The sequence below is a fragment of the Phyllostomus hastatus genome, unplaced genomic scaffold, assembly GCF_019186645.2.
Source record: "Phyllostomus hastatus isolate PE091 unplaced genomic scaffold, TTU_PhHast_1.1 phas_scaffold_39, whole genome shotgun sequence".
NCBI lineage: Eukaryota > Metazoa > Chordata > Mammalia > Chiroptera > Phyllostomidae > Phyllostomus > Phyllostomus hastatus.
In genome coordinates, this window is record NW_025334028.1 from 14477048 (window position 1) to 14497769 (window position 20722).

General features: G+C 34.3%; 1 protein-coding gene across 6 annotated transcripts in view; it reads left to right on the forward strand.

Moving 5' to 3' along the window:
* Positions 1–20722, forward strand: part of CCSER1 (coiled-coil serine rich protein 1) — a 1274087-nt gene that overhangs the window by 238194 nt on the left and 1015171 nt on the right. For all 6 annotated transcript variants that reach the window (XM_045820200.1, XM_045820201.1, XM_045820199.1 and 3 more), the window contains one exon: positions 5149–5242. In XM_045820200.1, coding sequence (XP_045676156.1) covers positions 5149–5242 — 94 coding nt within the window. The remainder of the gene's footprint in view (positions 1–5148; positions 5243–20722) is intronic.

The window sequence follows — 20722 nt, forward strand, 5'->3', positions numbered from 1 at the left end:
CTTTTTGATATTCATAATGTCAGAAATTAGCCAGAGAGAAGCCATTTAGATTACTTTTCTTAGTCTTTCAAAATGACCTCTGGCTTTTTATTTTAGATGAACTTTGTTTTCTGGCAAAAAAAAAAATGTACCAGAGATATTCTTTTTGTCTTTTCATAATAACTGAGTCTGTTTTTTAATTTTTTTTATTTTATTGGTAGGCATTGGGCAATAATACTTTGTTTGCCCATAAGTGCTAGTAGAGGGCAGGAATATTATTGCTGCTATTAGTCTCTTTTAAGGAGATCTGGAAAACATATGTCTTTTCAGGTTTATAAGTTCACATTGATTTTTCTTCTGTAACATATCATGTTGCTGCATCTACTTTCCTTTTATTATGAATTTTCACCAGCTTCAAAGGCTCTTTCCACAGTATAAGAAGGTTGCTTAGTAAGCAAGTTATCAAAGCGAGGCAGTTTCGAATGAGTAGTTTTCAAATTAGTTTATCTAGACCAATAGTAAATGGACCCCTGTTAGTCTAAATGTCAAGGGTCACCTACAAAATAAGAATAAAATTGAGAGAGTGGAATGAGTTCTCCAAATTTAAGTTCTTCACTTTGTTGGTGTTATTTTTCTTAAATGTTGGAAAAGCAGTGGCAGGGTTTAAGCATTTTGAACTATGGGAGTATGAATTAACTGTCAAAATTCAAAAGAAGGTTGAGCAATCCAACCTTGAAAATATTGTATATTTCTCTGGACTTTAGCAACTGCTGGAATCATGAACCAGATGACTTCTTTTCATTTTTCATTTTTCAAATAGACTTTCAATGGTCTTAGCCATGCAATGAAATTCAAGGTCCCTGTGATAACAGCATTTTGCATGTTGCAATGTCCATCACAAAACAAACAACAATAAAAAACACCTTTTTCTCATTTCAGTGAAAGGACTTTGGTCAGCAAGTTTGGTTAACATGCTCATTTTGGACTATCTACAAATAAACTACATCCAAATGGGATTTGACTCATGTAAAAACCTGGTGCCTTTTCTATGTCTAGATGGATTAGGTGGGGTGGTTCTGAATAAAAGGAAGAAATACTGTGAAAACCACAGAATCTTACAGTGAGAAAGATGTCTGTTCTTGACACAATAGCAGCAAAAAAAAAAAAGTGATAGGCATATGCCAGAAACTCATTTATTTTCTTTTTCCTTTGTTTAAACCTTCGTTACTTTCTAAATGTTGTTGGTTGTTTTAATTTGCTGGGGCTGCCAGAACAAATACTACAAACTGTGTGGCTTAACCAGCAGAAACTAACTTTCTTACAGTTCTGGAAGCTAGAAGAACAAGATTGAAGTGTAGGTGATTTGGTTTCTCCTGAAGCCTCTCTCTTGGGCTTGCAGGTGTCTGCCTTTTGCTGTGTCCTCAAATCATCATCCCTCTGTGATGTCTGTGTCCTAATACCCTCTTCTTATAAGAACATGCAATATTGAATTAGGGGACCTGATTCAACTGGAATTTATTCTGAAAATTTCATACATTACTATCTTTAAACACAGTCACATTCTAATGTACTAGGTGATTAGTTCTTCCATATATACATTTTGGTTGGAAACGATGAAGACCATAATGTTGGTCATTGAAATTTAACATCTAAGTATAAAGTTACTTAGAACCAATTGAAGCTAGATCATATTATACTTTCATTATAGAACAGTATTTTTAACCATTGTATTCTCTTTTTTCAAAATTATTGCTCAAATACAGTTGTCTGCATCCCCCCAGTACTCCCCCCACCCCAGCCATCCCCATGTCTCTCCCCTGCTTCCACCCCACCTTTGTTTTGTCCATGTGTCCTTTAAAGTTGTTCCTGAAAACCCTTAACCAATGTATTCTTGACTATCAGGTTAAGATTCTCCCATTTGGAAAATGCTTAATAAACACTAAACATAGTATTTTTACAAAATTTCCCTTCTTCAAACTCTGCCTTTTCCCCATCTAACTTCAGTTATATTTTTGTTGTTGTTTCAAATTATTTTTTTGCATATTGAGGATGGCTGCTTATCTTTTGATGTCTATATCTTATAACATCTTTTCGATGCTATATAAATAAGCAACTTACTCTTGGGGAGCTACCCCTGCCACAGCATGTGTGTGTGTACACATCCATATCATAATATATAGATTATTATATTTATATTATATGACCAATCCAGAATATATCCAGCCATGTAACATGAAAAATAGAGCCATTTATTGAAGAAGATATAAAATATAAGAAACATTCTACATAGGACAATGATATCTCAATCCCCTTCAAAGTAGGACCTTGGGACCTCACACAGTTCTCCCAGTCACCATCAGCTGCCCCATTGTATTTTCCTGAATCTCATAGAAGGTCTCAAATCTCTTTCCTTTCAAAGAGGATTTTAGTTTTGGGAAAATCCAGAAGTCATAGGGCACTAAATCTGGGCTTAGGTGGGCTGAGTCACCTGGATGATTTTGATGTTTAGCCAAAAACTCTGTATGAGACATGATGCATAAGTGGGCACATTGTCATGATGAAGCTGCCAATCACTAGTTGCCCATAGCTGCGGCCTTCTGAATATCTGAATAATTTCCATGGAGGAATGTTCAAGCTTTATGCAAAATCTGACGCAGATTTATTGTTCTGTGCAGTCATTTTGAATGTGATGGTCACACAGTACACACGCCCACTCAACTGCATCTATTGCCCTCACTAACTAATACAGTGAAATTGTCACGTTCAGGCATGCACATTCCAGTCCACTCTCCTTGGCTGCCGAGTTACATCAATGTCATGCAAACCAGTTTCATCATATTAACAATAGTTGGTGTGGTTGGACTTTTACCAGACACACCATAATATGTATATGTATATGTATATGTATATGTATATGTATATGTATATGTATATGTATATGCATATATGTGTGTATCTTTTAATTTTTTTTTCTTTTATTGATTCCAGAGAGAGGAGAAGGCAGGGAGAAAGGGAGGCAGAGAAACATTGATGTGAAAGAGAAACACCAATGGGCTGCCTCTTGCATTAACCCTGTCTGGGGAATCAAACTTTCAACCCAGTCATGTGTCCCTGATGGGGAATTGAACCTGTGATCTTTTGGTTTGTGGAAAGATGCCCACCCACTGAGCCACATGGGCCAGGGTTCTGACACAGTGTACTTTTCCAATAAACAGTTGATTTTATATATAGTTTAAATTATGAGTTACTTTGAAACTAGTACAGATGCAATACAATACAATGCAGAACAATGTTACACAATACAAAATACTTTCTTGTAACTTTCATTTGCAGAAAGAAACACTTAGATTTGGTTATATTTATCACTTTTGAAACTGTTGTGCTGTATTCATGAATAACACATTTCTAAAGTTTAATAATGTTTAATTCTATTTTTTAAGATTTTATTTATTTATTTTTAAGGAGGGAAGGGAGGGAGAAAGAGAGAGAGAGAAACATCAATATGTGGTTGCTGGGGACTGTGGCCTGCAACTCAGGCATGTGCCCTGACTGGGAATCGAACCTGCGATGCTTTGGTTTGCAGCCCACGTTCAATCCACTGAGCTATGCCAGCCAGGGCTTTAATTCTATTTTTTTTACAGTGAGAATAGTTTATGTATGAGAGTATCCTTTTTTATTAAGAGTCTTTTATTTTTTTTAAGATTATTTATTTATTTTTAGGGAGGGAGGGAGAAAGAGAGAGAGAGAAACATCAGTGCATGGTTGTTTCTTGTATGCCCCCTATTGGAGACCTGGCCCTGCAACCCAGGCACATGCCCTGACTGGGAATCATACCAGTGACCCTTTGGTTCTCAGGCTGCTTCTCAATTCACTGAGCTATGCTAGTCAGTGCCTATAGTGTCCTTACTTTTAATTCCAAGAACTAAGGTGTTCAGTGTCCATTTGACAATATTATTAGGATTTTCCTAATAAATATTTACTTCTTTAAATGTGAATTATGGTAGCATTCACATCAGTGGAGAAAGTGATTTGTAGATGTGGCATCATTTAGTATTTAGATTTTTCTTCCTGTCCTTTTTGTACTGTTTTATTTTCACCCTTAGTCCCTAAATGTAAATTCTTACTTTTCTTAATGTTTACTATCTGTCTATACATACAAATACAAAACTCATTTCTGTATTCCTCACTCAAGAATTCCTACCTCTGCAAGAAGTTATTTATCTTCGACCTCTCAATGTAACCTTTTAGTTTACTTTGCTGTTTGCCCTCTTAAAAAGAAAGAATATCTAGCTCTGATGTTTGTGACCTCATGAATATCAATAGTTAACTTTTAATCTAAATTGATATTTATTTCTTTTATTCATCCCTTCTAGTCTAAACAAGTGATTGAATAGTGATATCTGAATCCCCACTTCCAGATAAGGTCTAAAATAATGTCTCACAGTTGGCACTGTACAAAATTTGTTTGAGAAATAATTTATTAAATGTGTCACAAGAATGCTACAAAGATTTGAAAGATAAATGTTAGATAAATATTAGAAAACTTTCAGTTCACAGACTTCTATACATTTGACACCTTTTATATAATTTTTGTGCATTTCAGTAAGTAAAATCTCGTCTTTTCTCATGTTCGTTAAAGAAGTTTTGATTAAGGCTTTCCCATTTTCTAATATTTTTTATAGCTGCTTACATATATACTTCTGTTAATTATACATGGCTTTTAAAAAGCTAAAATGCAGCCCTGGCTGATGTGACTCAGTGGATTGAGTACCATCCTATGAACCAATGGGTCATTGGTTTGGTTCCCACTCAGGGCACATGCCTTGGCTGCTGGCCAGGTCTACAGTAGGGGTGCAGGAGAGGAACCGCACATTGATGTTTCTCTCCCTCTTTTCCTCCCCACTTCCTCTCTCTAAAAATAAATAAATACAACCTTTAAAAAAGCTAACATGTAAATAATTATAACAATTAAGATTTTTTGTGATAATTCTTGGAATTTTTATTGGGCTGATAATCCTAAAGATAGTGAAAAAATTTCTGGATATCAGTTAAAACTTTTCACTTCTAATTTGATTTCTTTTTTGCTTCATGACATCTGCATGTGAATATTTTCTCAGCTTTTCAGTGTTTTGTTTTGTTCCCTAACTACCGATTTTGCTTTTTCTTCAGGATGTTTTAAATAATTTGGGATCATGTGAACTGGATGAAGATGATCTAATGCTTGATCTAGAATTATTAGAGGAACAGAATCTTCATCCTTCTGGTAAGTATTGAATAAATGCACAATATTCTACAACTCTGATCCTAGTCATTTAGCTTTCATGGATAAGCTTTAGGCTGTGCTGAGGCTTTTCAGTCCCCAGTTTGTGTTTGTGCAAGGAACTTGCTGGGCACCATGGACTTGTGATTTTGGTTATCTTAAAATCTATTATGGAAATATAAATCCTGTTAGAAGATCATTATAAATTTTAAAAGAAAACTGTAAAACAAAAGTTATTTTAAAGAAGGAAATCCTAATTAAACACTTAATGGAATAGTTAATATATTTGGAATAAAATAATAATTAAACTTTTAATTTTTAATTTACTTTATATAACCAAATGGAAGGTTTGTGGATTCAGAATTGCTGTTTTAAATCTTAGTGATTTTAATAACTACTTAACAACAGGGTTTCTGTTGATGTCATAAAGTTGACCTCAAAATTAATAATTACCAATAGCAACCACAAATATATACTCATACACACACCTAGAATTGTAGTATGAGATAAATTCTTGCTCAATGAATTAATAAGGGAGTACATTATATTTTAATGGCTTAAATTTATATTAAAGCATAAAATATCATGTCTCCATATTCCAAATTACTTTCTTTGAAGCTGTTATGGGAATGAATTATTTATTTAAATTTAGATATTTGTCCACAAAGACAACCTTTAATTTAATTTTTTATTATAAATAACCCCTTTAAGATAGTCATTTTCAAGTCCAAGCAGAAATAAAATTAAATTGGAGATAAGAAATGTGGGGTCCTATTCTATACATTTGAGAAAATCGACCTCTTGAATTTTAGTGTTCATATTTTTACATGTTAGGATTTACATATATTTTCCAGTTCTAATATTTTGTGATTATTTTTTTCATTCAATATTTTTACACTTTACTAATATATTAACAATTCTCAAAAGTAATAACAGTGCTTATATTTTTATACTTTACTTTAGGTTAATATCAACAAGAAGCTACTTCCATTTTTTCAGTTGCTTATAAACAGAATAACCATTTCTAGAGATAGTTTTCCTGCAGTTGATTTGAAAGATATATATTTTTAAATATAGATTTTCCTCATTTTTAGGCAATACCTTATGTGATTTTGTCATTCATGTTTATCATAAAGGAGTTACACATGGTGAGAATGTGCACCATATGGAAGGAATTTTATCACTCTCAAGCAAAACTGTACAAGCATTTATCTTTCAATCCAGCTATCCAACTTTTAGAAATTTAATCCAAAGTCAGTGGGAATATGTAAGATAATATATGAGAATAAGTGTTCATTGCAAAATATTTGCAATAACAAAATATTGGAAACACCTTAAATGTATTTTCAATAGGACACTTGTTGAACATGCAGTGGTATAGTAGGAGGAATAACAGCCATCACAAGGAGTAACCAACCTGATTTGTTGTAGCATGATTGTTAGGATGTATTCTTGCTGAGGAATTTTGCAATGATAGATTAAACTGGCAATACTGAACCCACTATTCAATCTTAATACCAGTAAAAGTGTAACTAGATATTTTGTCCCTCTTAATGCCTAGAGAAGTACACAGCCCCGCCACTGCTGCCCGTGAGCACTTAAGTCTACTCTAGTCTCTTGATTATGATTTTTTAAAAGATTTTATTTATTTATTTTTAGAGAAGGAAGGGAGGGAGATAGAGAGAGAGAGACAGAGAAACTTCAATGTGCAGCTGCTGGGGGTTATGGCCTGCAACCTAGGCATGTACCCTGGCTGGGAATCGAACCTGTGACACTTTGGTTCGCAGCCCACGCTCAATCCACTGAGCTAGACCAGCTAGGGTTCTTGATTATGATTTTATAGGAAATGTTGGAATGAGAGGAGAGGGAGTGTTAAATGGTATGATGAGATTAACAACAACAAAAATTAGTAAAATTTAATCTTTTCCCTAATAGAAAATCAAAGACCTTTAATTAAGAAGTTCATTTTAACAGATAAAATTTGACAACCTCTAATTTAAAAATCTCCTTGCATTTTTCAAAGTGTATGTATTGGATACTGTCCATATTTAGTTATGTTACTGGCAAAGAGACTTATAAAGGACAATAGAATGCATAATACAGGTACAGTACTACCTGTACTATGAGCAACATCACTAAAATATAACAACCAGCCAAGTAAAATATCAAAATACCAAAAAACAAAAGAGAAAAAACTAGTTTGACTTGTGTGGCTCAAAGTCATAGAAATGCTCATGTACTTACACAGTTGAATGTGTATCTGTTTATTTTATCATGTTGTTTCATTTTGTACTTATGACTGTACCCACCTTGGTAAAAATGGCTGTTTATTATGTTAGTCATAATGATTCTGGAGATCTTTAATATGTTGTTATCCATTCTTGCTATCTGTATTTTCATCTGAAAGACAATTGGAAATTTACAGTAGGTTTTTAAAAATTTGTTTTTTAACAACTGCAGTGGACAATTTGAATAAAGTTCCTAGGGATCCTTTGACTATATAAATATTCCTATGGAGTCCTAAGTTAACATAGTTCCTTTATAAGTAGAGGGATAGTACAAACAATAGTACAAATCAAATATCTGTTTTATAGTGCAGTAAGTAGATATTATTTTTTTAGTGAAAGTAAGAAAATGACAGTTTCGGAGAAAGGAAGGCATATGAATTCAAAGTGAATTCCACAAGGAGCTTTGCCTTGAGGAAAAAAATATAAAAGCAACTATTTAAAATAATTTACTCTTATCCTGGCATTATCTGGTTTTTATCTTTGTAAATTCTAATCTAAAAGCTAAGCTTTAGATTAAAAAGCCTATGGATGAGCCTTCCAGATATTTTTTATTATATTTTCTTTAATTAATGCTTAAATTACTCTTCTAGATAATATACTTTATGAATAATTATTATGCTTCATGTTTCAAATTCACAATTATAAATTCCTTAATACCAGACACTTCATTTCTCTTGTTGTAAAACATTATATTTATTGTTTCTCTATTTAGATGAATTATTCATAATGCATATATGACCAATTATTTTAATTAAAAATATAAGATACTATCATTTATACCTTGATAAATTAAAAAATGTTAGTGATATTATTTACCCTACCCAGTATTTTATATCTCTCTTCAGTCTCTTAATCATATTGTTATGGCATTGCTTTTGCTACAAATGAGTCATGGAAGATGCTAGCAGTGATGTTGGTTAGATATACCTCAACAGTGTTTTTTTTTGGGAAAATAAGTACTAATGAAATTTAATATGCCTAAGACTCAAATAAGTGACCTGAAGTATTTCTTTATAGTGAAATATATATTATGAAGTGTACAATCTGGCAAAGGAAAAATACCAGCAATATGTTTTTGCTCAATTTTTGAATGTAATTTTGTATTATTTTGTTCAGGTTTTTCTTTCTATTTATTGAAACATCTTGATAAATAATCATTTGAGTAAAATAGAGTAACAATAAAAGAAGGATACGAAAAATAAGATGAATTCACAGGTAAGGCTGGCAAACAAAATGTGTATTAGTATTACCGCAATGAGTGGGAAATGTTGCTTGGAGTGTTCTAGTATGTGTGAAGAAGGAAGAAAAACTGGTTACATGATTAAAATTATATACTATCAGTCAGTTAACCAAACAATGCATTTGTAAAATAAATAAATTCTTTTTACTAAGAGCTGAAAGATATTTTGTTCACTTTCCTTTATGGTGTATAAATAATTTGCTGTCAAGACAGTTTCTTCAGCAGCTACTTTCAGTACAAGCTGGTAGCACCATGCTCAGTGGAAGCGGTCCTAAATGGTGGCAAATCAGGGTAGCCAGGCTTGGAGCTTTATGAGATTTGGCTGTCCAAAAATAAAACCTAGTTCCTTTTCCATAGTTCCTATTCCTCAGATAATTTTAATACTGAGAATCAAGTACATGTTCTAAAGCATTTTGCTCAGACATAAGGTAAATTCCATAAAGCCTAATAGAATGTCTAATGTTCAGCACTGTTACTTCCTAATGAGTCTTCCAAAACAAACTTTTTGAAAAATGTAACCCTTGTGTAACTGAGTAACTTTTTTATGAATAGATGTTATCAAAATGCCAGTTAAATAGCAAATAGTACATACTATTCCATAAAGGAATAAGAATAAAAATTGTAGTTCTTCATTTCTTTCCTTGTCTTCCATGTTAATCCAGGGCAGGGGCTGTGTGTAAGCATTAACGATTAGTAGCTGGAAATCTAAGTTGAGGAGCAGGAAAACTAAGTGCCTGTAATGAATTAAGGTCTTTTCTTCAACTTTTTCAAGTTAATCCTCATAATTACTCTCAGAGAGGAAGTTTCATCTTAAAGATCCATTCAAATTAAAGAAACTACAGATTAATATCAAAAGTGAGTAGCCGCTTTGATGGCAGACACATACATCCAAGGTAGAATTCCAGCTTTGTCAAAGTGGCCTTGGGCAAGTGACCCAGTGTTTCTGAGCCTGCTGTCCCCTTGTGCAAAATGACAACAATAATATCTAAAAATATCACCCTACCTAAATGGGTGACATTTTTATATGTAAAGTGCCTTTCACAGTTGACTAGAATAAAATGGAAGCTCAGTACAAGTTGGTTACTTTCTTGAAATCTTAGTTTAAATTCCTTGTCAAAGAGTTTGTCCTATCATTAGTTATTTTCCACAGCCCTTAATTTCTTAATGATTCATCATTATTATATATTATTTTAAAATATGATTTCTGATTTGAACTTTTATTATCTAAATTCTTTGTAATATTGTAGGCACTTAAGTGTTTTGTTAGTACTTACTACTCAAAAATTAGGGCCCTGGCCAGGTAGCTCCATTAGTTAGAGTGTCATCTAGGTAAGCCAAGGTTGCAGGTTCAATCTCTGGTCAGGGCACATACAAGAAGCAACCAGTGAATGCATAAATAAATGGAAAAACAAATTAATGTCTGTCTTTCTCTCTCTCTATTAGATCTATCAATAAAAAATGATGATATTTTGATGTAGCAGATGTTACATTTATTTGTGTTAAAAACAATGCATTGAATGCAAGAAAACATTTTTCCATATATTAGTCATATGTCCAAATTACTAGAACATATTTAAAATTGAGATTTCTCAATGAAAGAATAAATCTTATGTTAAATACTTTAAAACTTATTAACCCACATTTTTAATATTCAGAGTGAAAGCAGGCTTTTAATTTGCATTAAATTTGATCTTAATTTGCAGATGAGTTACTCAATTGAAAATAAATTTTACTTAGATATTATTATTTGATAAAAAGACCATAATGGTCATTTAGATGAAAGAATGAAGAAATTTTATATTGTTTTTGCTATTTTAGACATTATATCTAAAAAAGAAAACCTAGGACAGGAACTTTTGATATATGTCCAGATGCGAATGGGGAGGTAATGGCCCAATGGTATCAATTAGAAATTTATTAGGTAGTTGCTGTATTATTTTGAGTTTGATGAACAAGCAACATCAAATTCTGCAGTGAGTTAGGAACTCCTCCTGTGCCTATTAATTAAGGAGGTAATTTTTGTTGTTAATTTTTAATGGATAATAGCAGAGCAGAGATCAAACCCTAGTGGCTTTGCTAATATGAATGGTAATGTGCAAATTACAACATTCACACAGGGAAAATTAAAAAAAATAAACTATAGGTTTTTACAAGCTTTGGTATGCCTGCACCAGAAAAAGTGTGTGTAAAGTGTCTTCAATCTGAATGTATAAAGTTAAGAAACATATGACACTTAATTCTGGAAGTATAGTATAGAGCTATAAATCTGGAGTTTGGACAAATCAAAGCCAAAAACCAGGTTATGTGTGGGGAAAATTATTTAATTTCTTTTAGTTTCCTTATCTGCATCTGAAAATGGGAGCAACATGCCCTGGCTGGTGTAGTTCAGTGGACTGAGCGCTGACCTTTGAACCAAAGGGTTACTGGTTCTATTCCCAGTCAGGGCACATGCCTGTGTTGTGGGCCAGGTCTGCAGTAGGGGGTGCGTGAGAGGCAACAACACATTGATGTTTCTCTCCCTTTCTTTTTCCCTCACTTCCTCTCTGTCTAAAAATAAATAAAATCTTTAGAAAAATGTTAAAAAATGAAAATGGGAATAACAAAAGTATCTACCCTATAAATTTATTGTGAGGAATAATAAGTTCAAAAGGCCCAGTAGAAAGCTCTATCTCATGCCTGGCATATAATATTTTTTAAGTAACTATAGCTAATTCAACTTTCCATAATATGCATGATAAAATACTTTGTACCTGAGGATTAATAGGAATCCAATCTTGCAGATTTTGATTTTTTTCCAGTCTCTATTAATGGAATATCTCAACATTTTCAAGTATAGTATTTCTCAAATTTGAACTATAGAATGTCATAACACATACAATTAAGTCTGAGACTACCACATATTTCAAAACTTATACAATTAAAGCATTAAATAAAAGAATAACATAACTTTTTGGAGTTGAAGTGACATTTTAAAGTTAAATATTAACTTCCAGGTTTGAGAAAATTGAAGGTTTGCATGATAAAATGTTAGTAAGTAAATATCTCATCTGGGCCCAAAGTTTTTCTAAGTTTCAAAACTGTGTTTAATAATGTTGATTCTTTTGACTAATCAAAGAAATTTATTTAAAATTTAAAAATCACAGTTACTGAAACTTTTGTTTCAAACTGGCTCTTCCTCCTCTTTTTCAGATATGGGCACTGCTTATATGTTTGTTTTTTACTTCATGCAAGGAGCCTAAGTTAACTTACATTTATTTATTTACTGGAGCATCTGTATTGTGCCAAAGACTGGTCTAGACGCTCAGTTGTTTCTGTTTTTGCTTGCTTTTAAGCAACATTTCATAAGCCCTTTCAATGATCTCATGTCATTTTTTAAAGATTTATTTATTTATGTATTTATTTACTTATAGAGAGAGGAGAAAGGAGGGAAAAAGAGGAATAGAGAAACATCAATGTGTGGTTGCCTCTTGTGTACCCCCCACCAGGGACCTGGCCCACAACCCAGGCATGGGCCCTGACTGGGAATTAAACTGGCAACACTTTGGTTTGCAGACTGGCATTCAATCCACTGAGCCACATCAGCCAGGGCTGATCTCATTTAATTTTATTTACAAGGCTCCAAGAAATACATGCATTACTATTTTTGCTTCATGGATGAAGGGATGGAAACATAAAAGAGAATTGCTGCCGGTCCAGGGTTAAAGAGTCTAGTTATGTGGCAGAACCAGGGTTTAAGTTAAACTGTATGACTTAATGCCTACCTACTGTTTTCACTATATGAAGCTCTAAATGATTTTAGTTTCTAGAAAGAACAGGTATAATAAAAGTACAAATTTCTGCTGTAATACACTCTTTGGGTAACAGATGTTGTAAGGATGCAACTGTGGAGTTAGTAGTTAACTTTATGTTTTTTTTATTTATTTTATTTGTTTCATTTTAATTGTTGTTCAAGTAGAGTTTTCTGCCCTTTACCCCCATCCCAGCTCACCCCCCAGTCCTTCCCACCTCCCTCCCATTTCCATGCCCACCTTGTTTATGTCCATGTGTCCTTTATACTTGTTCCTGCAAACCCTTCCCCTTTCCCCCTGAAATTCCCTCCCCTGTTCCCTTGGTCACTGTCAGCCTGTTCTCTATTGCAGTGTCTTTGGTTATATTTTGCCTGTTTGTTTGTTTGTTTTGTTGATTAGATTACTGTTAAAGGTGAGATCATACAGTATTTGTCTTTCACCTCCTGGCTTATTTCCCTTAATATAATGATTTCTGGTTTCATCCATGTTGTTGCAAAGAGTAGGAGCTCCTTCTTTCTTTTTCTTTCTGCTGCATAAAATTCCATTGTGTAAGTGTGGTTTTGATCAGCTACTGTTACTGCATTCTCTTTTCTGCTTTAAAAGGGTTAGAGTACCCTTTTATCTGCTCAGTTGCCATTAGATGGCAATCTTATTCTGATAATGGTGATAGTAATCCTATCAAACTTTGTATTCCACTTTATATTTTACAAAGGATTTCAAATATGTTATCTCATCAAATTATTACCATAACACTTTGAAATATGTGTTACTATATCCCAAGCACAGTGGAAGAAGTAAATACTATATGGTTAAAATGTTTGTTGAAGTTCATACAGCTAACATTACCCCAGATCTTACCATTAAATGGTAGGTTCTTTTTGCTATTTTTGTAGATCTTGCTGCTTCTAATATCACATATACCAGTAATTCTAATACATTTGCTTATTTTCCAAAGTCATTGAAAATCATAGTAACATCTTAGAAGAGCACAAAAGGTTTGCTTCAAGCAGACATACTTAATGTGTTGAAAAATAAGGACTGTTAGCCTAAAAGGAAGAGAAAAGGCAAAAAACTTTGAAAAGTAGACAAAGTGATGAAGCAGAACAGTGTGAGGTCATTTAATGTAGGAGCAGAGATCTCTGTCTGTATCAGCAGATCATGAAGCATTACTGTGCTGTAATATTTTACTCCACAGCACTTTAAACATCAGTATAACCCCGAGTCATCCACAAAGTAGTTATACTCTGCCTTCTCTGATAAAACGGTAAGCTGGTTAAATTCACTTTGGAAATGCATCTTCCTACACTGTTATTTTTTACTCTTTAATATGTTAAGAGAAAAAATTCGTAACTCCTCATAAATTTTAACTATCCAGAAGTATCATTTCATAAAGATTCTGTTTTACAAAAATTTAAATGTATTTTAAATTGATTTTTATAGTTTTTATATTTTTCTCATATTTCTTTCCCTAAGTGTTAGCAAATGACTGACTGGATATAAGAAGTGTTGTGTAAAAATGCTTGCTAATTATTGTCCTTGAAAAAGCAATAATTTATTTATGGTCTGCTGATAGGGCATAAGAATCATGACCTTACTTCAACACAAAACTATACAATTGTCAGTAATATCTATTTTCAGTGTAGATATTTGAAAAATGTAATGTTTTTTGTTTATTTGTTATTTATGTTTGATCAGTTAGTTCATCAACTAATGAATCAACTAATTGGTTCATTAATTTAATATTGAGTTTTTTATTTCAACTTTTAAAATATTAAATTAGTTCAAAATATAACACTCACCTGGGCACATTATTTTCTGTATTTAGTTCACTGTGCTACATGGTAAACTTAAGTGACCGAAGAATGGACAGAAGTGGAGGAGAATTTCAGATAACATGAAATTCTGCTCCCTGTGAATATTTATTGTTTTAAAGATCTTATTTAAGGTCATATTGTTAATTTATAGTACAAACAGTATTGTCAATAAGAAATTGACTAGCTCCATTTATTAAGAACAGTTGTAATTATTTTTCTATATAACTGCCAACAGAGTAAATCATCTGTATTAGTGGATTTAAAAGTGCCTCTGGCTATTTTGCCCGTCAGACTTTGCTATACTTCAAGAAGATTGCTTAGCTACAAAGGTTTTCAGGTACAGTAGTTTTCAAAATCTAATCAACTGTATTTGAAAAATGTTTACATGTTCTGACCTAATTTAGTATTCAATGACAACAATTTTAATGAAGTCATAGAATTGACTTGTCACTTGCTATCATAGCATTTTTCACCATTAAAAACTCTTTTCTGCTGTGCAAAGGGCAGCCAGTGGCTCAAGTTCATTAAAGGATACAAAAAAAAGATTTCTTTCATTCAGCATGGTTTTTCTGGAGTAATTAGAGAGAAAATATGCATCTCAATATAAAATTTCCTGACCTTTTACAATTATGTGGTGACATCTTCATACAATTGCTTGAATAATGCCAACAAAATCAACTGTCACTATCAAAATGAACAAGTAATTAAGAAAGCAAATCCTGTTCTTTGTTCTGAAGAAGTAGAATATTTATGTATATAAAATTGTTCACCAACAAGAAGAAGAACTACTGACATGAAACAGAATTTTCTACAGTGCCTGCGGCAGAAAAGAGATAAATAATAATGAACATTTCACACTAAACAACAAATGAAATTATAATTGTACACACTAAAAACACTTATAGAATTTCTATTCCTTGGGTTATAAAAATTTAATAGCATCATTTTATCAGGTATTACTATAGCATGTTGCTCCATTTATTTATATTTAGATTCTCCATCTTACTGAAAATTTCCAAGAGTCAGCCTTGGAATTGGGGATCTCTTACTCTCATGAGGACGACCTTTTCTATCACCGGACATCTTAGGATGCCAGGATAATTTAAATACAACCAATAATTTGACTGAATAATTAGTAGATCTGAATGATGCCATGGTAGTAGTGTCAAAAGCTGGTTCCCAAACCTTTTGCTAAGACCCAGCTCAGATTATTCTTTCGTGAGGTCATGGGAAAATGTCACCCCAACCGAACTCTGGCAGTTTTTTGGAGAGGGAAGAAAGCGTTAGGATCTATTGAAATTTTTTAATTTGGTTTAAGGCAGATCTTTCATTTTGGGAGCTTGATTGGGATTAGGTAAAGATCATTTTATAATAGTTTAGGAAAGTCGAATTGGAAACAGAAAGGTAAAGCTTTTTTTTCTTTTCTTATCTTTTTGAGAGAGAGCAAGACAGATTGCTTTGTGGTTCCACTTATTTATGCATTCATTGTTTGACTCTTTTATGTGCCCTGACTGGATATTGAACCTGCAACCTTGGAATATTTGGATGGCCCTTTAGCCTTATGAGCTAGCAGGCCTGGGCAAGGTGAGGATTTTAAGGTGAAGGGTTTTATGACTTTTAGGGCATAAGCCATCTCTTGATGTTTTCTGTCAAAGAATTGGTGGGTCTTTGGGGGAAATCCTGTAATGAAATAAAGTTATTTGGAGTAGTTTAGTTATTCCAGTAAGGACAATGAAATAATAAAATGGTGTTCATATAGACAGCTACCTGTATGGGAGTTGGTGGTTTTAGGTCTGAATTGCCCCATTGAGGGAGACAGAAGGATAGACCATTTTTAACTGGAGGCGAGATCCATCCAGATTTTTACTACTGTTTGAGGTGTCATAATCACATTATCAGGTTATCTAACCATCCATAAAAGTCAGATTTTCCTCTTCCTTCTGCTGAATGAGCTCTTCTCAGCTGCATCATTTGATAGAGGAGCAGCTGGGTAACATCCTTTAAGAGTCCGGAGATGATGCATCTGAACTGCAACACAAACAGTGACAGGATTCTGACTAGGGTTCAGTGTTCACTCTCAGCCAGAAGTTGAGTTTCCAACTCAAATAAGAGAATAGATCCATTCCCCACTCTGAAGAGCCTACAGAACTAGACATGGGGTTGTTAGCCAAACTACCTAATTTTCTGATGTTTTTTGTTTTTAGTCAGGGTACCTTGGGTTAGAGGACAAAAGTGTCTCCAGCCTAGGTCTCAAATGAGTATGTGAAAGAAAAGTTTATATAGAAAGAGGATGTGTCGCCTGGACTACAATATTTTAAAACTTCATCTCAATTAAAACTTGTTCTCAACATCCTAAAAATAATAAGATAGGGACATTATCTGAATGATGGGTTAACCAGCTTGTCCTTGTAAATTTGTCCATATATGAAGATAATTAAGAGACCTAAAAAGTCACTTTTATTGTTCCTGTGAGATGTCTGCTAACTAAACCTCACCTATATGTGCTGAAAGACCTGGGCTTTTTTTTTTTTTATCTTGGTACTAATAATAACTGGGCCTGCTTCTTCAATTAGGGCACTCATAGGTTAGAAATTATTAAAATACATATTGTATGAGGAAAATAATGATAAAAATATTCTGAGGAAAATGGAAATGGAGATATCACCAATTTTACCAGGTGTTTTTTTTTTTATATCACATATTTCAATGATTTGAAGATTCACTTTATTTCACACTTTAATATCTGATATTGATGTGTTTATAATGAGGATATTTAAGCATTGTGTCCTAGATTACCTTCCATTTTATTTTTCTTATGAAGAGGTACATAAAATCTGTCTTACCATCAGTGGTGTCTTAGATCAAAAAAATATTAGATAAGAAAAATAGGAATCTGAGAGACCCATAGGAATGAAATATTAGCTTGTGCATCTATGACTTTAGATCTCTTCCATTTAAAGCATCCAGAATAGCCTCCAATTCTGATAGGATACCCTTAACAGAATTTCATTTCCTTTTACATTGCCTTGTTATTTTCAAAGGTAAAATATCTGTCATCTTCAGGATGGTACTAACTGCCATACTTAAATTTCTTACTTATGTAGATTGGTTATATAGAATATTTTATTGTTTTGTGCCTATCCATGCATTTCTAAGTTCATATTTTTCCTTGCCTTACCTCCTATGATCTTTGTTATTTTAATATATACTACCTTCATTTTTCTGAAATAAACTACCTTCAAGAGATTTTTGTTACTCAGAATTAAGTTTTTATCTTGTATTCTGTATTTTTATTACTCTGTAAAAATAAGTGGTCAACTTCAGTCATCACTCAGAAATATTGACTCCAAAGTCTCTATTCAGTTTAAGCCTCTCTCATGACATGCAGGTGTGTGTGTGTGTGTGTGTGTGTGTGTGTGTGTGTGTGTGTGTGTATTTAACAGCCTGTTAGCAGTTTCATCCATAATTGTCAGTTTCATGCTTTAGATTTAATAGATTCAAGATTAACCTTATTCTTTCTGCCTTTTAATTTGTTCTTGCCCTATTTATTTCTATTTGTGAATGACGCTAGCATAGTGCAGACTACAAAATTTGAAATCAAGTATTGCTAGCTTTCATTGATTCTGCTTTTTAGCTATTCTTGATTCTACACCTTTTTCTCTACAATTGCTTAAACATTTATTCAGGCCAGCATCATTTTTCCTCCAATTGTCTTCCTAGTTGAAGTTTGAGGCCCTTTCTCTGTCTCTGGTGGCCATCTTTGTTTTCATTTTTTTCTGAGTGATGCAGAACTCAGGATCTTTTTCAGTTTCCATTCCTTACTGTACCTCACAAGATTTTTCTATCACATAAAAACTTCCATGATTAGACTTCCGGCCAAGATGGAGGCATAGGTAGACACACTGTGCCTCCTCACACAACCAAAATAAGGACAAAAATTTAGAAACAACAACAACAAAGAAACAATTAGTGCTGACAGAAAATTGAACTGTATGGAAGTCCAACAACCAAGGAGTTAAAGTAGACACATTCATCCAGACTGGTAGGGGGAGCACAGTGGGCAGGCAGGGGGAGACACCCAGCGGCAAAGTGGCAGCTGGCAGACTGAGGGAGTGTAAGGTGGCAGTGGGTAGACCCAGTAAGGTGGCAGATTATAGAGGGGCACGGTGCTCAAGGTGGCTGGCAGATGGGGAGGTCCCACATTCATGTGAGATAAACCCCACAAAACTGGAGATTGAGACAGACCCCACAACCCAGGGTCCCAGGGTGGGGAAATAAAGCCTCAAAACACCAATTGAAAACACCTGTGGGGGTTGAGGTGCGGGGAGAAAATCCCAGCCTCACAGGAGAGTTCATTGGACTCACAGAATCCTAGTATGTACATAAACTCACCCAGGAATCAGCACTAGAAGGGCCCAGTTTGCTTGGGGGAAGAGAGAGAAGTGACTTAAATCCAGCAGAGAGCTAAGCAAGAGCCATTGTTCCTTCTTGAACCCCACATACACTGTCACAACCCAGCCACTGGGTTGCCCCGCCCTGGTGAATACCTAAGGCTCTGCCCCTCACTACATAACAGGCGTGTTGAGACAAAAAAAAAAATGGCCTGAAAGATCAGATCAAAAGTCCAGAAAAAAGCAACCAAGAGATAGCCAACCTATCAGATGCACAGTTCAAAGCACTGCTGATCAGGATGCTCAGAGGATTTGTTGAATTTGGTCGCAAATTAGATGAAAAAATGAAGGCTACACTAAGTGGAGTGAAGGAAAATGCACAGGGAACCAATAGTGATGGGAAAGAAACTGGGACTCAGATCAATGGAGTGGACCAGAAGGAAGAAACAGACATTTGACTAGAACAGAATGAAGAAACAAGAATTCAGAAAAATGAGGAGAGGCTTAGGAATCTCCAGGACATCTTTAAACGTTCCAACATCTGAATTATACGGGTACCAGTAGGGGAAGAGGAAGAGCAACAAGTGGAAAAGTTATTTGAACAAATAATAAAGGAGAACTTCCCCAATCTGGCAAAGGAAATAGACTTCCAGGAAGTCCAGGAAGCTCAGAGAGTCCCAAAGAAGTTGGACCCAAGGAGGAACACACCAAGGCACATCATCATCACATCACCCAAGATTAAAATGAAGGAGAGAATACTAGAAGCAGCAAGAGATAAGGAGACAATGACCTACAAAGGAGTTCCCATCAGACTGTCAGCTGATTTCTCAAAAGAGACCTTGTAGGCAAGAAGGGGCTGGAAAGAAGTATTCCAAGTCATGAAAGGCAAGGACCTACATCCAAGATTGCTCAATCTGGCAAAGCTTTCATTTAGAATGAAAGGGCAGATAAAGTGCTTCTCAGATAAGGTCAAGTTAAAGGAGTTTATCATCACCAAGCCCTTATTTTATGAAATGTTCAAGGGACTTATCTAAAAAAAAGAAGATAAAAAACATGTATAGTAAAGTGACAGCAAACTCACAATTATTAATAACCACACCTAAAACAAAACAAAAACAAAAACAAACTAAGCAAGCAACTAGAACAGGAACAGAACCCCAGAAATAGAGATCACATGGAGGGTTAGCAACAGTGGAGTGGGAGGAGGAGAGAGGGGGAAAAGGTACAGAGAATAAGTAGCATAGATGGTAGGTTGAAAATAGACAGGGGGAGGGCAAAAATAGTATGGGAAATGTAGAAGCTAAAGAACTTATAAGTATGATACATGGACATGAACTAAAGGGGGGAATGTGGGTGGGAGAGGGTGTCCAGGGTTGAGGGGAGTGAAGGGGGGAAATGGGACAACTGTAGTAGCATAATCAATAAACTATTTTTAAAAAAACTTTCATGATTAATGTTGACTTCATTTCAGATTTTGGAGATGTGGAGAGTAATCACTTAGTTCAGGTAAGAGCATGACAGTTGAAAATGCACTGAGGTGAGAGAGAATATAGAATATTCAAGAGTTTCATTTTGCTCTGTCTTCTGGACTTTCCTTTAGCCTCATTCTTCTCCAAATTCTGGCTCATTTGCCTTCTTTCTGTCTTTAAATCACACAAAGCAGATCTAGAGGCTACTCCCAGGTGTCAGCTGACTTGCAGGCCAAAGGCACAGACTCCACCTTCAAAAAATGGTTTGGCAGAGCATCTTTCCAACAAAAGCAGGGCTTTCCCAACTGGATTTTCATTACCGCTGCTACAGAGTTAGTGTAATTTCCATTTGATGAGCTTCACTTGTCTGCTGGTTTATCTCTGTTTGATCTCCTTTGCTCCATTCTCCATATTGTCCACAAGCTGTGCTAACACACTAGTCTAGTCTTGGTCACTGATATATTTATAATTTTATTTTAATATTCCCATTATC